The sequence below is a fragment of the Anabrus simplex genome, chromosome X, assembly GCF_040414725.1.
Source record: "Anabrus simplex isolate iqAnaSimp1 chromosome X, ASM4041472v1, whole genome shotgun sequence".
Taxonomy (NCBI): domain Eukaryota; kingdom Metazoa; phylum Arthropoda; class Insecta; order Orthoptera; family Tettigoniidae; genus Anabrus; species Anabrus simplex.
In genome coordinates, this window is record NC_090279.1 from 154255793 (window position 1) to 154269999 (window position 14207).

The window sequence follows — 14207 nt, forward strand, 5'->3', positions numbered from 1 at the left end:
GTATTAGAGCACGTTCAAATACCACCAGAGTGAGCCAGGATTGAACCTGCCAAGTTGGGGTCAGAAGGCCAGCACCTCAACTGTCTAAGCAACTCACACCGGCAGGTAGATTACTGGCAATGAGAAAATCTCACAAGTTGTATCAGTCTATTTTCTGCATTAACAGCCTGAATAACATGTGTAACCTACACTGTAGGTCATCATTACATATTCATTCTACATCACTGCAACTGTACTTGGGACACAGGTTTAGATTAAAAATCTTGGAGGGGAAGATGCACAAATTTATAACATTGCTCTAAAAACTGCCAAGTCAGTGAGAGGCATGTTTCCGTTCCAATGAGATATCAAGTCAAGAAAAGAATACCTGTAGAACGACATAATTATATCAACAGCAAATCATTTACATGCTGACACCAAGTTTGTTTAACTGGATACCAAACAACATCCAGCAGACAGTGAAAGCATTTTTCGTTTTAAAAGTAAGTTGATTCAAGATATGCTTACTTTTTACCACAACATTGAAGTTAAGCTTTGTTTAACAACTTAAATCCCACAAGTGCCAAGAGTCAATTTTTTTGACTCTTCCGTTTGCTTTGTAGTGCCAGGGCAGAAAATATCGACTGACAACGTGCGTGTTTTCAGACATATAACGACATCTTTTCGCAATTCTTGGAAGCAGACGATGACGAGGAAGTTTCGTGACTGTGTTTGGTTAAGTTGGTACTCTAATAGGATATGTATTTCTGTTGTATTTACTCGCTGAAGATGCATGGGCCATGTGGTCATTGTTAAACAGATATGGCTAACCAAATTGAAAACATTGGAGATCTTGAGAGAATAAGTAGTTTATTGGAAGATGAGTGATTTTAGTGATGTGCAAGATGCTGAAATTAATAGCAGTGATTCTGAAGATGATAACAGCATACATGATTCTAGGGATGCCCAAGGAAGTGGATTTAGGGATGACCAAACATTTGAACACCCTGATGATGATGATGATGATGATATACCACTGCAGGTACGCCTCAATCGTATTATTAATTGTAATCCAATTGATCCCATCAGTGATACAATCAGTCATTCAGATGTCACATGGCAGAAAGTTAGCGGACCAGAGCCTGTAAAAAATTGTATCGATTTCATGCCAAGAAAAACTGGCTTCCAAGCTAACATCCCCAGAAATTCAAATGCTATGTCTTATCTTGATCTCTTTTCTCCTGAAGAACATGGGGGATGATAGCTAGTGAAACAAATCATCATGCTGCTGAATTGTTAGAACAGCATTCGGATTATCTGGAGACACATCCCCACAGTAGACTGAAAATGTTCAAATATGTAGATAAGGAAAAACTAAAAAAAAGTGGTTAGGCATTACTCTGAATATGAGTTTAAATCCCAAAAAGGATGAAAAACACTGGGACACTAGATTTTCCCAGTATATGCCATTCTTTTCAAATGCAATGTCCAGGAATGACTTCCAATTAATTAACAGAGTGGTACATTTGAATTCAAATGCCACAGTAGTTCCAAGGCATGAACCTGGGTATGATTCTTGGCACAAGGTGAGAACATTGCTAGACTTCGTAAATTCTTTGTGGAAGAAATTGCATATTCCTGCACAGGAAGTCTCACTAGATGAATCCTTGATTGGAATGAAAAATAGAGTTGCTTTCATACAGTACATGCCAAACAAGAAACATGCTCGATTTGGCATCAAAAAGTTTGAACTGTGTGAAAGCAAAACTGGATATGAGTTGCATACTGAGCTATACAATGGCAAGTACTTTTTTTTTTGCCTCCGGTGACCCAAATGGCATGGCACAGAAAGTAGTAACTGAAATTGTTGGTAAATGCAACCTATATAATAAGGGGTACCATTTGTTTACTGACAATTTCTATACAAAGTGTCAGTTGGCAGATGTTCGCCATCAGAAAGGGGTCATGCTCATGGGAACAGTTCGAGCAAATTCTAAGGGCCTTCCTAAAGAGCTCATGATGCAAGCTGGTGATGTCCTCTATTATAGAAAGGGAGAGGTGCTAGCTTGTGGATTCGAAGAGAAGCCTGCATATAGCCTTTCCACTGCATCTCATGCTGAAACTGTGTTGGTGAAGGCAAAAAATGGTAAGGAGGTATCCAAACCATTCCATACTGCCAAACACTACAATAAACACATGGAGTAGACCTGAAGGACCAGAAGCTGCATCATGTTGCTGCAAAACATGCTACAAGGAGATAATGGAGAAAAATCCTTCAAAATTTGCTTGACATGACAATGCTAAATTCGTACATTGCCTACTGTGACAACACTGACATCTGCCTCCAAATGAACTGTCACGACTACATTGTTGAAGTAGTGGAGACACTGGCAAAGAAACCAACCCCAGCTAGGCCTAATATTCCTCTGAAGCCATCACCTGGACTGTCTGGAGACAGCAGCCATTACTATGTGAAATTGCCTGCACGTCAAGAGCGAATGTGTGCAGTATGTGGTCCAACAAAAAAGAGGGGAAGATCATCACACTGGTTCCCGGGGTGCAATGTTGGAATCCATGAGAAGTGTTGGAGTCAATTAGAGCACTATCACAGACCGAACAAGACGTGTGACTAAAGGCTAGGGACCTAAAAATTGTTGAATTTCTATGTAGTCTTCAATTCGAATGTTCTTCAGTGTTCAGGACACAGGTACAGACTTGGAAGCCTGAAACATAGTGAGAGTTCATGATATTTTCAACAAACTATATATTCCAAAAGTATTTACTAACTAGGCAATTTTTTCACAAAAACACCTCAAACATTGAATCTAAAAATAACAAATAAATTTAAAAAGAAGACTTCTGTCAAAATGTTTTGAAATATATATCTTGTATTGAAGTTGCAAATAATGCACAAACCTTCCTCTTTAAAATGTTGTGTCATTCATAAAAATGTGCCCGTTACCCCTTTCAGACCGAGTACGCACAATTGTGCGGGTTCGTATTTTAGTTATCCCTGACCGTATTTGATGTTTTTTTGGCGCTACACCGGACTGCAGTGATTGTGCAGGACACGTGGCGTGTATTTCAATTGATTTTAGTATGCGCTTGACCGCCAGGGCGAAGGAAGAGGAATTTAAAAAGCACAGTTGATCGGCGAGATGGCAGGAAGCAGTAGTGCCGAAAGTAAGTATTTATTTACTGCGTTTATATTAATCTAGAAGCTTTACTGAATACCGGAATATATTCAATGAAGTGTGTACATTGGTTAGTGAACGTAAATTTTGAAGCTACACCATCGTACGTGATACAACGAGGTTTTGAATTTTGATACGCACAATTGTGTGGGTCCTGTTTTTCGGATGTTAGTTTTTATTTTGTAAAATAAACTATTAATGTGTGTACTGAGGAGCATTTTAGTCAGTTCTTGACGTACAAACAAAAATTCACACCTCCAGTTTTCTTTCAGGTCTGAAAGGGTTACTGTATGTGACTAAAATTATTATTCCAACAAGTATTTTTCTACATTATTCGCCTGGCACTACAGATTATACTGCATGGCACTCGTAGGATTAAGAACTCACTGGACTTCAAGAACGTGTTATGATAACGACAAATTAACTTATAATGAAATTAACAAGGAAAAAAACCACAGTCTTTCAGTATACCTAATAAATCTAGTCTCAACATCACAAAGAAGATATCAATATCCATAACAATTTCCAAAGAAAAATTATATGTTTTAAATGTACTTCCAATATATGACAGTCTATGTTAACAACTTGTAAAACAACATGTACGCATCAATTTATTCTTACAAATAATTTACTAGAACCCAAACAAGTGTTTTCATAATAACGACACATCATTTTGTTGACCTGTAATAACTTGTTTATCTTAATTTTAACGTGTTTTAAAGTGAATGTTATATTTTGTATACATTTGTAGATGAGGAAGCTCGAAAGAATGACTGAAATATGTCCTACAATTTGTAATTTTTAATAAGTAAAAATTGTGAAGTATTGAAAATGTTGAAAAATATGTACAATCATTCCTTATATAGGAATAAATTTAATTTGGCATTTAAGTCAATTCTTCTTCTTTCCTAGCATTTAGTCCTGCATTGGTGCAGGGTCTAATTTTAAATATGCCATCCTCCACTTCCTGCGGTCAAGGGTGTCAGCTTCAGTGATGCCTACAAGATGGATGTCTTCCTTGATGCAGTCGAACCATCGCTTCTTGGGACGATCTCGAGATCGAGACCCTCAGGATCAAATTAGAGGGCTGTAGGCATCACTGAGTCTACAGGACTTCGGACAACATAACCATACCATCTAACTCGTACTTCTCGCATCTTCTCTGGGATAGGAGCTACTCACAATCGCCTTCGGACGACTTTATTTCTGACATGGTCCAATCTTGTAAGACCCAGTGACCAACGTAACATTTTCATCTCCGTACCAAGTAGAACCTGCTCATGCTTCTTAGTTATAGGCCAGCATTCCGACCCATACAGTGCAACTGGTTGGACCATGGATTTGTAGACTTTTCCTTTCAGGCGGGTAGGAATTTTCTTTTCACATAACACGCCAGTGACTTGAGGCAACTTCAGCCACGTAGCATTTACTCGTGCTTGGGTGTCTGGTAATGTCTATTTGTCCGAGGTGATGAGTCATCGTCATCAATGTCCCAGTTCAGTTCTTCCGAGTGTGGTTAGGTGATGAGTGATCCAAGATATTTAAATTATATTTTTTTCACAAGAGTATGTACACGGTTCCGCCAAGGAAAGAGTTGCGATTAGCTGAGCGTGAAGTACTGACCACCCCGTCAACATCTCTTGTTTGGATGTACAAGGCTGCGCATCGCATACGACAACAAAGTGAAGATCTGAACTTCTGAATAAACGACTAAACCTGGATTCTGTTCATTTAGTTTACTGAACACATTCAAAATGCACTGCCTATGGTCACTTCTAAGTGCTTTTCCCCTTTTGTGCTTCACTACACGCGATGATCCTACCTCTTGCTCCATTTCTCTCACTATGAATACTGACTCACTGACTGCTGCTGCAAGATGCAACACCAAATCTCCACACTGTACAGCTTGGGACTTTCCCTCACTACCAGAAGACTTCCTGTATTACACCACGCCTTGTGCCTTCATTTCTTGTTATTTAATATTTTATATTTTAAAAAAGATATGTATATACCGGTATATAAGACAACCATATTTTAATTTGATTATGCACTCTTCCAAATTCTCTAAATGTAATAAACTAAAATGAAATAAAATTAATGCAACGCACTACTTTTCTTCGAGCTCGCATACAGTCGAGTGAGTGCGACGGTTGCATCTCCAATCAACTACACCTCTGTCCACGTGCAAAGGCAAGGTGCTCCGCCTATTTGTTTACATCAGGATTAAACTCTCATGAAAAGTGGTAGAGTTTGCTTTAACTTGGTCTTGCCCGTCAATGCAAATAGTATCAGCAGTCTGCAATCCAAATTCCACATACTTAGTTTTAGTCTTTCCAAATTTGCAGGAGATTTTCCAGATTCCTTCGGGACTGACTCTCAAGAAACACATCATCATATAAGATGGTCCACGGATATGGCGTCTGGATGTCAGCTGTGACTATGTCCATCATCATAATTTTTTTGTGTGTGGTTTACGAGCGCTCTCCATTTTAATCTACTCATGTACCACTGCTCCTTCAAGACTTCATCCCAACTGATTCCTTTGGATGTGATATCTTCCTTCACTTGGTCCATATCCATGCATAGGATAAATAAGAGAGAGGACAGTGCTGAACCCTGATGAACCCCAACATTGATAGGAAATAAGGGCGAGATCCCTACTGGACAGCAAACCACACTGGTGACTGTCACAGAAAAGAAAAACCACCGAATGTAACGCCACTTCAATAGTGGGACACAAATCATACTGTACAGATAAAAAGTAACTTTGGTGCTGATCCAGAAACAAAATTATGCACATTGGTAAACTATTACAACAGAAATACGTACATTGCATTCCCATAATTTGCCAATAAACACCAATCGTACACATTGACGTTAAAATGTTCAAACTGAAGTTAACTTACCCTACATATATGCCCTCTAGAGCAGACTGTAGAATTCTCGTAGGTCTGTACCACCTCTCGGCCTGAAATGCACAGAAAAAGAAAAAATGTGTCATTATTAATCAGTAGTAAAAATATTACATTCAATGAAGCTAAATTAAATGCTTTATCAATATGTGTTGTATAAATGTGCTTGGCTAGTATTCATACAATTTGTATGTTTGGGACATAAGACAGCCCGAGGGGTATAGAGACCTTTTGTTAATATCGCAAGGGAAATTACTGGTAGTTTGAATAACTGTCAAATATAATAAGATAGCCCATGAATATATAGACACCTACTAATACTCCAGGGAAAAATTACAGGTACAGTTATTGGGGGGGTGGGGGGGGGGGAAGAGAGAAAAATGACCATGGATGTGGGGAAAGGACAAATGCGGATAATTATATATTTTTTTCTTTTCTTCCTACTTTTCTTTACATTTTACCATATTTGCAACTCTTTAAGATCAGTCAACTTGGGCAAACTGAGAAGGGCAGAAATAGACTGGGGTCAATAATGAGGATGTGTAGCTTGTTGGGAACAGATTCAACCCGGACAGTTTGTAGGTTAACCCAAGAGCCAGGAACCGCACGTAAGACTACTTCATATCCTGAAAGAACACCTTAGCATGAGAAAAACTGCATCACAATGGGTTCTGCACCATTTGATGGAATTGTAGAAATGACAAATATATGTGTAAAAGGAGATTTTCCTATGCCATGCAATGATGAACGAGTCATTGAACACTCATTACAGGATGAGAGAAGGAAAATAGAACTTGTTTACGGAAAAGAGCTGGGAAAGTGAGGCAGAGGAAGACCCAGAAAATCATACATCGTACACTTGAACTACAGGAACTACAAGGAAGTGAAGAGAGCAGCAGAGGAAGGAGGAGAACAGTTGAAGCAACAAGGCTTTGCCTTCAGTTCACAATGAAGTATAGTAAAATGTAGATCCGAAATAAATTAACATGGGATGAACAGGCATTCTGTTGGGACCTCAGGAAAAAATGAATAAATGTGAAAAAAATAAGTGTGAAACATATAAAAGAAGTTTCACAGTAAATATTGACTTTAAATCAGTTATCTCAAAATCAGGAGGACTTATTTACTTCGAGTGCCTAAACATGCGCAATCTACTTATTGTATAAATATAAGCAGAAGTTTCTCTTCTATCTATACATTACCATTGGCTTCCTAGTCCTATTCTGGACTAGCTTTGCCCTCAGGTCCATCCTTGCTTTTCCAACCATGACCTCTTCATCGGCTGAAGACTCTGCCACTTCGCAAACAATGCTCCTTAACTCACTCTCTCGCCTGGATTGCGAAAGAGGCCTCCGAGGAGCTTCAGCATTCAATGGTAATCTCACCTCAGTCTCTTGGTCATCAGGCGACGATTCAGAGTCCCTTTTCAAGGAGACAGCTGTAACCAGAGAGATCATATAGTCTCACCAAACACACCAGGTGAAAACTATAGTAGGGCCCACGAGAGTTGAAGTCTGACAGGTGAGCGGCGAACGCTGTAACTACGAAGTACGCTGCGTTGTCATAGTTACCTCCATTTGCAGCCTACCACCCTTTCATACAGGCTGAGTGTTTAATAAAACATGTAGGCCTAGGCCTAATACAATTCGTTTACCTTAACCGGTTCCTAAGCTCGTGTTAATAATTCCAGCATTTAAGACAGAACACGACATTATCGATATATATAAAAGATTTCATAATCACTAACAAAATCATCAGTTTCTGACAATAACCTCAACAAATGCACATGTTAATCACAGAATATAACAACACTACCCACATTGATAGTTTTTTTATTATTTAACTCCGATTGTTAACGGTACCTGTACAATTAAAAAATAATCTACGGTATAATAAACACAATAGGAAGACGATACTTCATCGAGAAAAGAAATCAGTCAGAATATGAATGACAAAAGTGACTGAGAGCAAGCCAACCCACGTGGTGATAGCGGCCTAAAATGTTGCAACTCTGTTATCGTTGCCATAGCAACAGGCCATTTTCGAGCAGCGTTAGTCAACTTTTTCTCGCCGGTGGCGCTAAACGTCAGACTTCAACTCTCGTGGGCCCTACTTTACATCCACAGTACTACACGAAGGTTCAAATACACAATCAAAAGTATTCAAACACTCCTCTGTATTACATGTTACAAATCTCATGTTATGGTCTGTATTGAAATGTACTTAAAGTCAAATAATAATAATATATTATAATTTCCACCTGTTCACGATGTTCTTATGTATTGAACAGGTGGAATTTATAATCTATCATTATTTGACTTTCTTTCACTCCTCTGTACTCGTAAACTAGAGCCTAGTGTCACTACGACCACCACTGTTAATATAAAAGGCAGCTGAGGGTCCAATGTTCTTCAGAAGTACAAGATACTTGCCGAATGGGTGGAGCAAAGGTTAATGACTTTGAACATGGTGTGGTTATTGGTTGCCACATCAGTAAGCAGTAAATTAGGGACATTTCTGCCCTTTTCATGTTGCCACGTCCACTGCCGGGGATGTGATTGTGAAGTGAAAACAGGAAGAGAGAACCACGCCTGGGTAGGCAATGTTTGTTGACCGACAATGACTGTAGAACATTGAACAAGGTGGTAGGGGAAAATTGCACGGCATCTGCGATACCTCACTCAAGAATTCTGCAGTGCCACTAACTGTTCATCTGCTATGTATGTTGTCCTTGTGAGATTCCTTCTGTTGGAATGGGACACCTCTAAAGACAGGCCTCATACTAAGGAGTCAACGTGATGATCTCCAAGTACTGTGCTCGATATGGAACTAGAAATCAAGTAGGGATGACATAAAATTGTTAGTGTTGAACTGTAGAAGTATTGTAAGGAAAAGAATAGAATTAAGTAATTTAATAGATATATATATTTACCAGATATTGAAATAGGAGTTGAATCATGGCTCAGAAATTATATAATGGATGCAGAAATTTTCTCACGGCACTGGAGTGTGTATCGTAGAGATAGGATAGGAAGGGTGGGAGGAGGAGTGTTCATTCTGGTGAAAGAAGAATTTGTAAGCTACGAAAAAGTTAAAGATGAGACACATGAAATTCTAGGTGTAAGGCTCATTTCTAAAGATAATAGGCAACTTGATATATTTGGAGTGTACAGATCGGGAAAGGGTAGCACTGACGTGGATTCGGAATTATTTGATAGGATAGTCAGCTATGTGGGAAACGACATGGAAAGAAATGTGATTGAAGCGGGAGATCTGAATTTGCCAGATGTCAATTGGGAAGGAAATGTGAACGACAGGAAGCATGACCAACAAATGGCAAAAAAGTTAATATGGGAAGGACAGCTGATTCAGAAAGTGATGGAACCAACCAGAGGGAAAAATATCCTGGATGTCGTGCTGATAAAACCAGATGAGCTCTATAGGGAAACTGAAGTAACAGATGGTATTAGTGATCATGAAGCTGTTTTTGTGGTAGTTAAAAATAAATGTGATAGAAAGGAAGGTCTTAAAAGTAGGACTGTTAGGCAGTACAATATGGCTGATAAACCAGGCATGAGACAGTTTCTAAAAAGTAACTATGATCGGTGGAAAACGGTAAATAAAAATGTAAACAGACTCTGGGATGGGTTTAAAGAAATTGTTGAGGAATGCGAAAACAGGTTTGTACCTTTAAGGGTGGTAAGGAATGGTAAAGACCCACCTTATTATAATAGAGAAATAAAGAGACTAAGAAGGAGGTGCAGACTGGAAAGAAATAGTTAGAAATGGCTATGGAAGTAAGGAGAAATTGAAGGAACTTACTAGAAAATTGAATCTAGCAAAGAAGGCAGCTAAGGATAACATGATGGCAAGCATAATTGGCAGTCATACTAATTTTAGTAAAAAATGGAAGGGTATGTATAGGTATTTTAAGGCAGAAACAGGTTCCAAGAAGGACATTCCAGGAATAATTAATGAACAAGGGGAGTGTGTATGTGAGGATCTTCAAAAGGCAGAAGTATTCAGTCAGCAGTATGTTAAGATTGTTGGTTACAAGGATAATGTCGAGATAGAGGAGGAGACTAAGGCTAAAGAAGTAATAAAATTTACATATGACAACAATGCCATTTACAATAAGATATAAAAGTTGAAAATTAGAAAAGCGGCTGGAATTGATCAGATTTCTGGGGATATACTAAAGGCAATGGGTTGGGATATAGTACCATATCTGAAGTACTTATTTGGTCGGAGGAGCTATACCAGATGAATGGAGAGTTGCTATAGTAGCCCCTGTGTATAAAGGAAAGGGTGATAGACATAAAGCTGAAAATTATAGGCCAGTAAGTTTGATATGCATTGTATGTAAGCTTTCGGAAGGCATTCTTTCTGATTATATTAGACATGTTTGTGAAATTAATAACTGGTTCGATAGAAGGCAATTCGGTTTTAGGAAAGGTTATTCCACTGAAGCTCAACATGTAGGATTCCAGCAAGATATAGCAGATATCTTGGATTATGGAGGTCAAATGGACTGTATCGCGATTGACCTGTCTAAAGCATTTGATAGGGTGGATCATGGGAGACTACTGGCAAAAATGAGTGCAATTGGACTAGACAAAAGAGTGACTGAATGGGTTGCTATATTTCTAGAAAACAGATCTCAGAGAATGAGAGTAGGTGAAGCTTTATCTGACCCTGTAATAATTAAGAGGGGAATTCCTCAAGGCAGTATTATCGGACCTTTATGTTTTCTTATATATATAAAATATGAGTAAAGGAGTGGAATCGGAGGTAAGGCTTTTTGCGGATGATGTTATTCTCTATAGAGTGATAAATACCGTATTTCACGGCATAATCGTCGCCACCGCGTAATCGTCGCATCCTTTATTTTCAATACAAAAATCGGACTTTAAACCTTTAATTACATAATCGTCGCACGTCCAAATTTTGTTCACTAATCTGGTTAAAAGGTAAATGGAACTGCAACGTAAGTTGCACATGAATGCGCAATTTAAATACGTGTATGGTTTATGGGCAATTTGGCAACACAGTCACGTTTGCGACATGTTGCACAACGTATAAATAAATAATACCGGTATATGTACGACGCATGGCTTACCGGTAGACTATCGGCAGTTTGACAACGTGGTCGTGAGACAGTGTACTATTTATTCACCACCTACATATTATGCTTACCGGTAGGCTATCGGCAGTTTGACAACGTGGTCGCGAGACAGTGTACTATTTATTCACCACCTACATATTATGAGTTCCCATTTGAAATACGTAAGGCTGTAAGTTATCGCTTATCGGCAACGTCGCCAGGAAATACCGGCTAGGTAGGTTGAATGGACCTCGAACCAGCCCTCACATACAGGTAAAATTCCCTGACCCGGCCGTGAATTGAACCCGAGGCCTCCGTGTAAGAGGCCAGCACGCTACCCCTACACCATGGGACCGGCTCCTGTGTTATTGCGCACAAAGTGAAATCCAAGACGATAACGCAGATTTCCACGGAATTATTCAGCCGAATTATTTACGATGTCTCAGTTGTCATCGCTAGACTCTTATCTTACTACTATGTCATAAGTGTCCGGGCATGGGATGAAAACTTTTATCCAAGCAGTCAAGATAATTATTATCCAATGCTATTAAAGTTTTATTTTATAAACTCGACAGTAATGTAATGTAAAATCATCAATAACTGGGAAGAAACATTAACCTAATTACCGTATGTTTAAAAGAAATTGAAAAAAATGAATGTTTGTTACTGACGTCTCGGAATACAGTCAACTATACAGTAGATCTACACCGCGCTAGCTAGAGCTCCGGTTTGCGAGCTTTGCACAAGCGCAGTAGTGTGTCGCAACCAACGAGCTAAACTGATAAATTGTTGCATGCTTCCTTGCTGCCTAACAGTATTGGCTGCTCTGGAATGGACAGATCACAGATGCATTTATTTGTTTCAGATTTACGTGATTACTGTAGACGTGTGCGTGAGAATTTAAGTTTTTAATTTGTGTTTTGGGTGTTTGCAGAAATAATTTGTTTTAATAGTGAACAATTACGGAAAGTCATTTATATCGCAAAACATTAACGTGTGAAGCATTTATAAGCGATTATGGGTAAATATAGAAACTATTCTGCGGGCTTCAAGCTAAGCGTAATTGCCTTCGCTGAACAGCACGGGAACAGAGCTGCAGAAAGAAAATTTTCTGTGAGTGAAAAGTTGGTGCGTGACTGGCGGAAAGTAAAAAACAAGCTAAAAAGCACAAACCCTTCTAGACGCGCGTTTAGAGGTCCTAAAACAGGGAAGTTTCCTATAATTGACGAAGAAGTGTTTAGGTACGTCAGTGAAATACGTAACAATGGCTGCAGTGTATCATATGAAATGTTACAAATTAAGGGACAGGAGGTAGCGCGCAAACACAACATACCGGTAACTCAGTTTAAGGCGACTCGTGGGTGGATTAAGGGGTTCATGCGACGACACAATCTGTCAGTGTGAAGGAGAACAACACTAAGCCAAAAGCTGCCTGCTGATTACAAGGACAAGATTGTAAATTTAAACCGATTTGTCATACGTTTGCGCAAGGAAACTTCGTACTTGCTTTCTCAAATCGGTAATGCCGATCAGACTCCAATCTTTTTTGATATGCCTCGCAACAGCACTATTGCGCTAAAAGGATCACGGAGTGTATTAATGAAAACCAGCGGTAGTGAGAAGTTGCGATGCACGGCAATGCTAGCCATTACAGCTGACGGGAGAAAGTTGCCGCCTTACATCATTTTCAAGAGGAAAACGATGCCTAAGAATATACAGTTTCTCCGTGGAATTCATGTAAGAGTGCATCCAAAGGGTTGGATGGACGTAGAACTCATGCTGGACTGGGTTAAAACTGTGTGGAATAGAAGACCTGGTGCACTACTAAAACAACCAGCTCTGCTTGTTTTAGATAGTTTCCGAGGTCACCTCGTGAACGAAGTGAAGCAAATTCTCACTACAAATAAGACACGGCAGATAGTCATTCCTGGTGGCCTAACATCTGCTTTGCAGCCACTAGACGTATGTGTTAATAAACCCTTTAAAGACCACTTACGTCGATTTTACGAGTGGATGATGAGCGGCGATCAGCAATTGACGCCCGCCGAAAATATCAGGTGTCCACCCTTGGACTTGTTATGCTCGTGGGTGAAGAAGAGTTGGTATCTTATACCACCTGAACTAGTCTCCAAGAGCTTCAAAAGGACTGGGATTTCGAATGCACTAGACGGTTCCGAAGATGACGCAGTGTGGCAGGGAGACGAAGAATCTGATACTGGTATTAACAGAGGCGAGGACGGCGCATCAGATAGCAAAACCTGCGATAGCGACACCGAAGATTTGGAATAAATTGCGTACCGGTAAGTCCGCATTTCACAACAAAGCGATAATTTTTTGCAAGAGTAATATTTTAACTTTAATACTCAAATTAATGACAAATTAACTTAATACGTTCATTTTTATTTTCAGGTTGGAAAAACGTTCGCCGAATTGTTGCGAAAAATTATGAATTTTGTTTTAGACTATTTTAATTATTTTGATGTATAAACACGAGTATTACGTGCATCTTAAATTTGTATCAAATACAATTTAGTTATAAATACATTTTTTGAGTAATACAAATACTGGTATTAAATATTCATCGTATAATGGCCGCACCCTACAATTTTTTTCGAAAATTTTGGTATAAAAAGTGCGACGATTATGCCGTGAAATACGGTAAGTTACAAGATTGTGAGCAACTGCAACGTGACCTCAAAAATGTTGTGAGATGGACAGCAGGCAATGGTATGTTGATAAACGGGGTTGAAAGTCAGGTTGTGAGTTTCACAAATAGGAAAAGTCCTCTCAGTTTTAATTACTGTGTTGATGGGGTGAAAGTTCCTTTTGGGGATCATTGTAAGTATCTAGGTGTTAATATAAGGAAAGATCTTCATTGGGGTAATCACATAAATGGGATTGTATATAAAGGGTACAGATCTCTGCACATGGTTATGAGGGTGTTTAGGGGTTGTAGTAAGGATGTAAAGGAGAGTGCATATAAGTCTCTGGTAAGACCCCAACTAGAGTATGGTTCCA

General features: G+C 39.1%; 1 protein-coding gene across 8 annotated transcripts in view; it reads right to left on the reverse strand.

Moving 5' to 3' along the window:
* Nucleotides 1–14207, reverse strand: part of LOC136886732 (serine/arginine repetitive matrix protein 1) — a 104488-nt gene that overhangs the window by 33556 nt on the left and 56725 nt on the right. For all 8 annotated transcript variants that reach the window (XM_068230737.1, XM_068230743.1, XM_068230740.1 and 5 more), the window contains 2 exons: nt 7288–7523; nt 6080–6141 (listed from right to left, as the gene is read on the reverse strand). In XM_068230737.1, coding sequence (XP_068086838.1) covers nt 6080–6141; nt 7288–7523 — 298 coding nt within the window. The remainder of the gene's footprint in view (nt 1–6079; nt 6142–7287; nt 7524–14207) is intronic.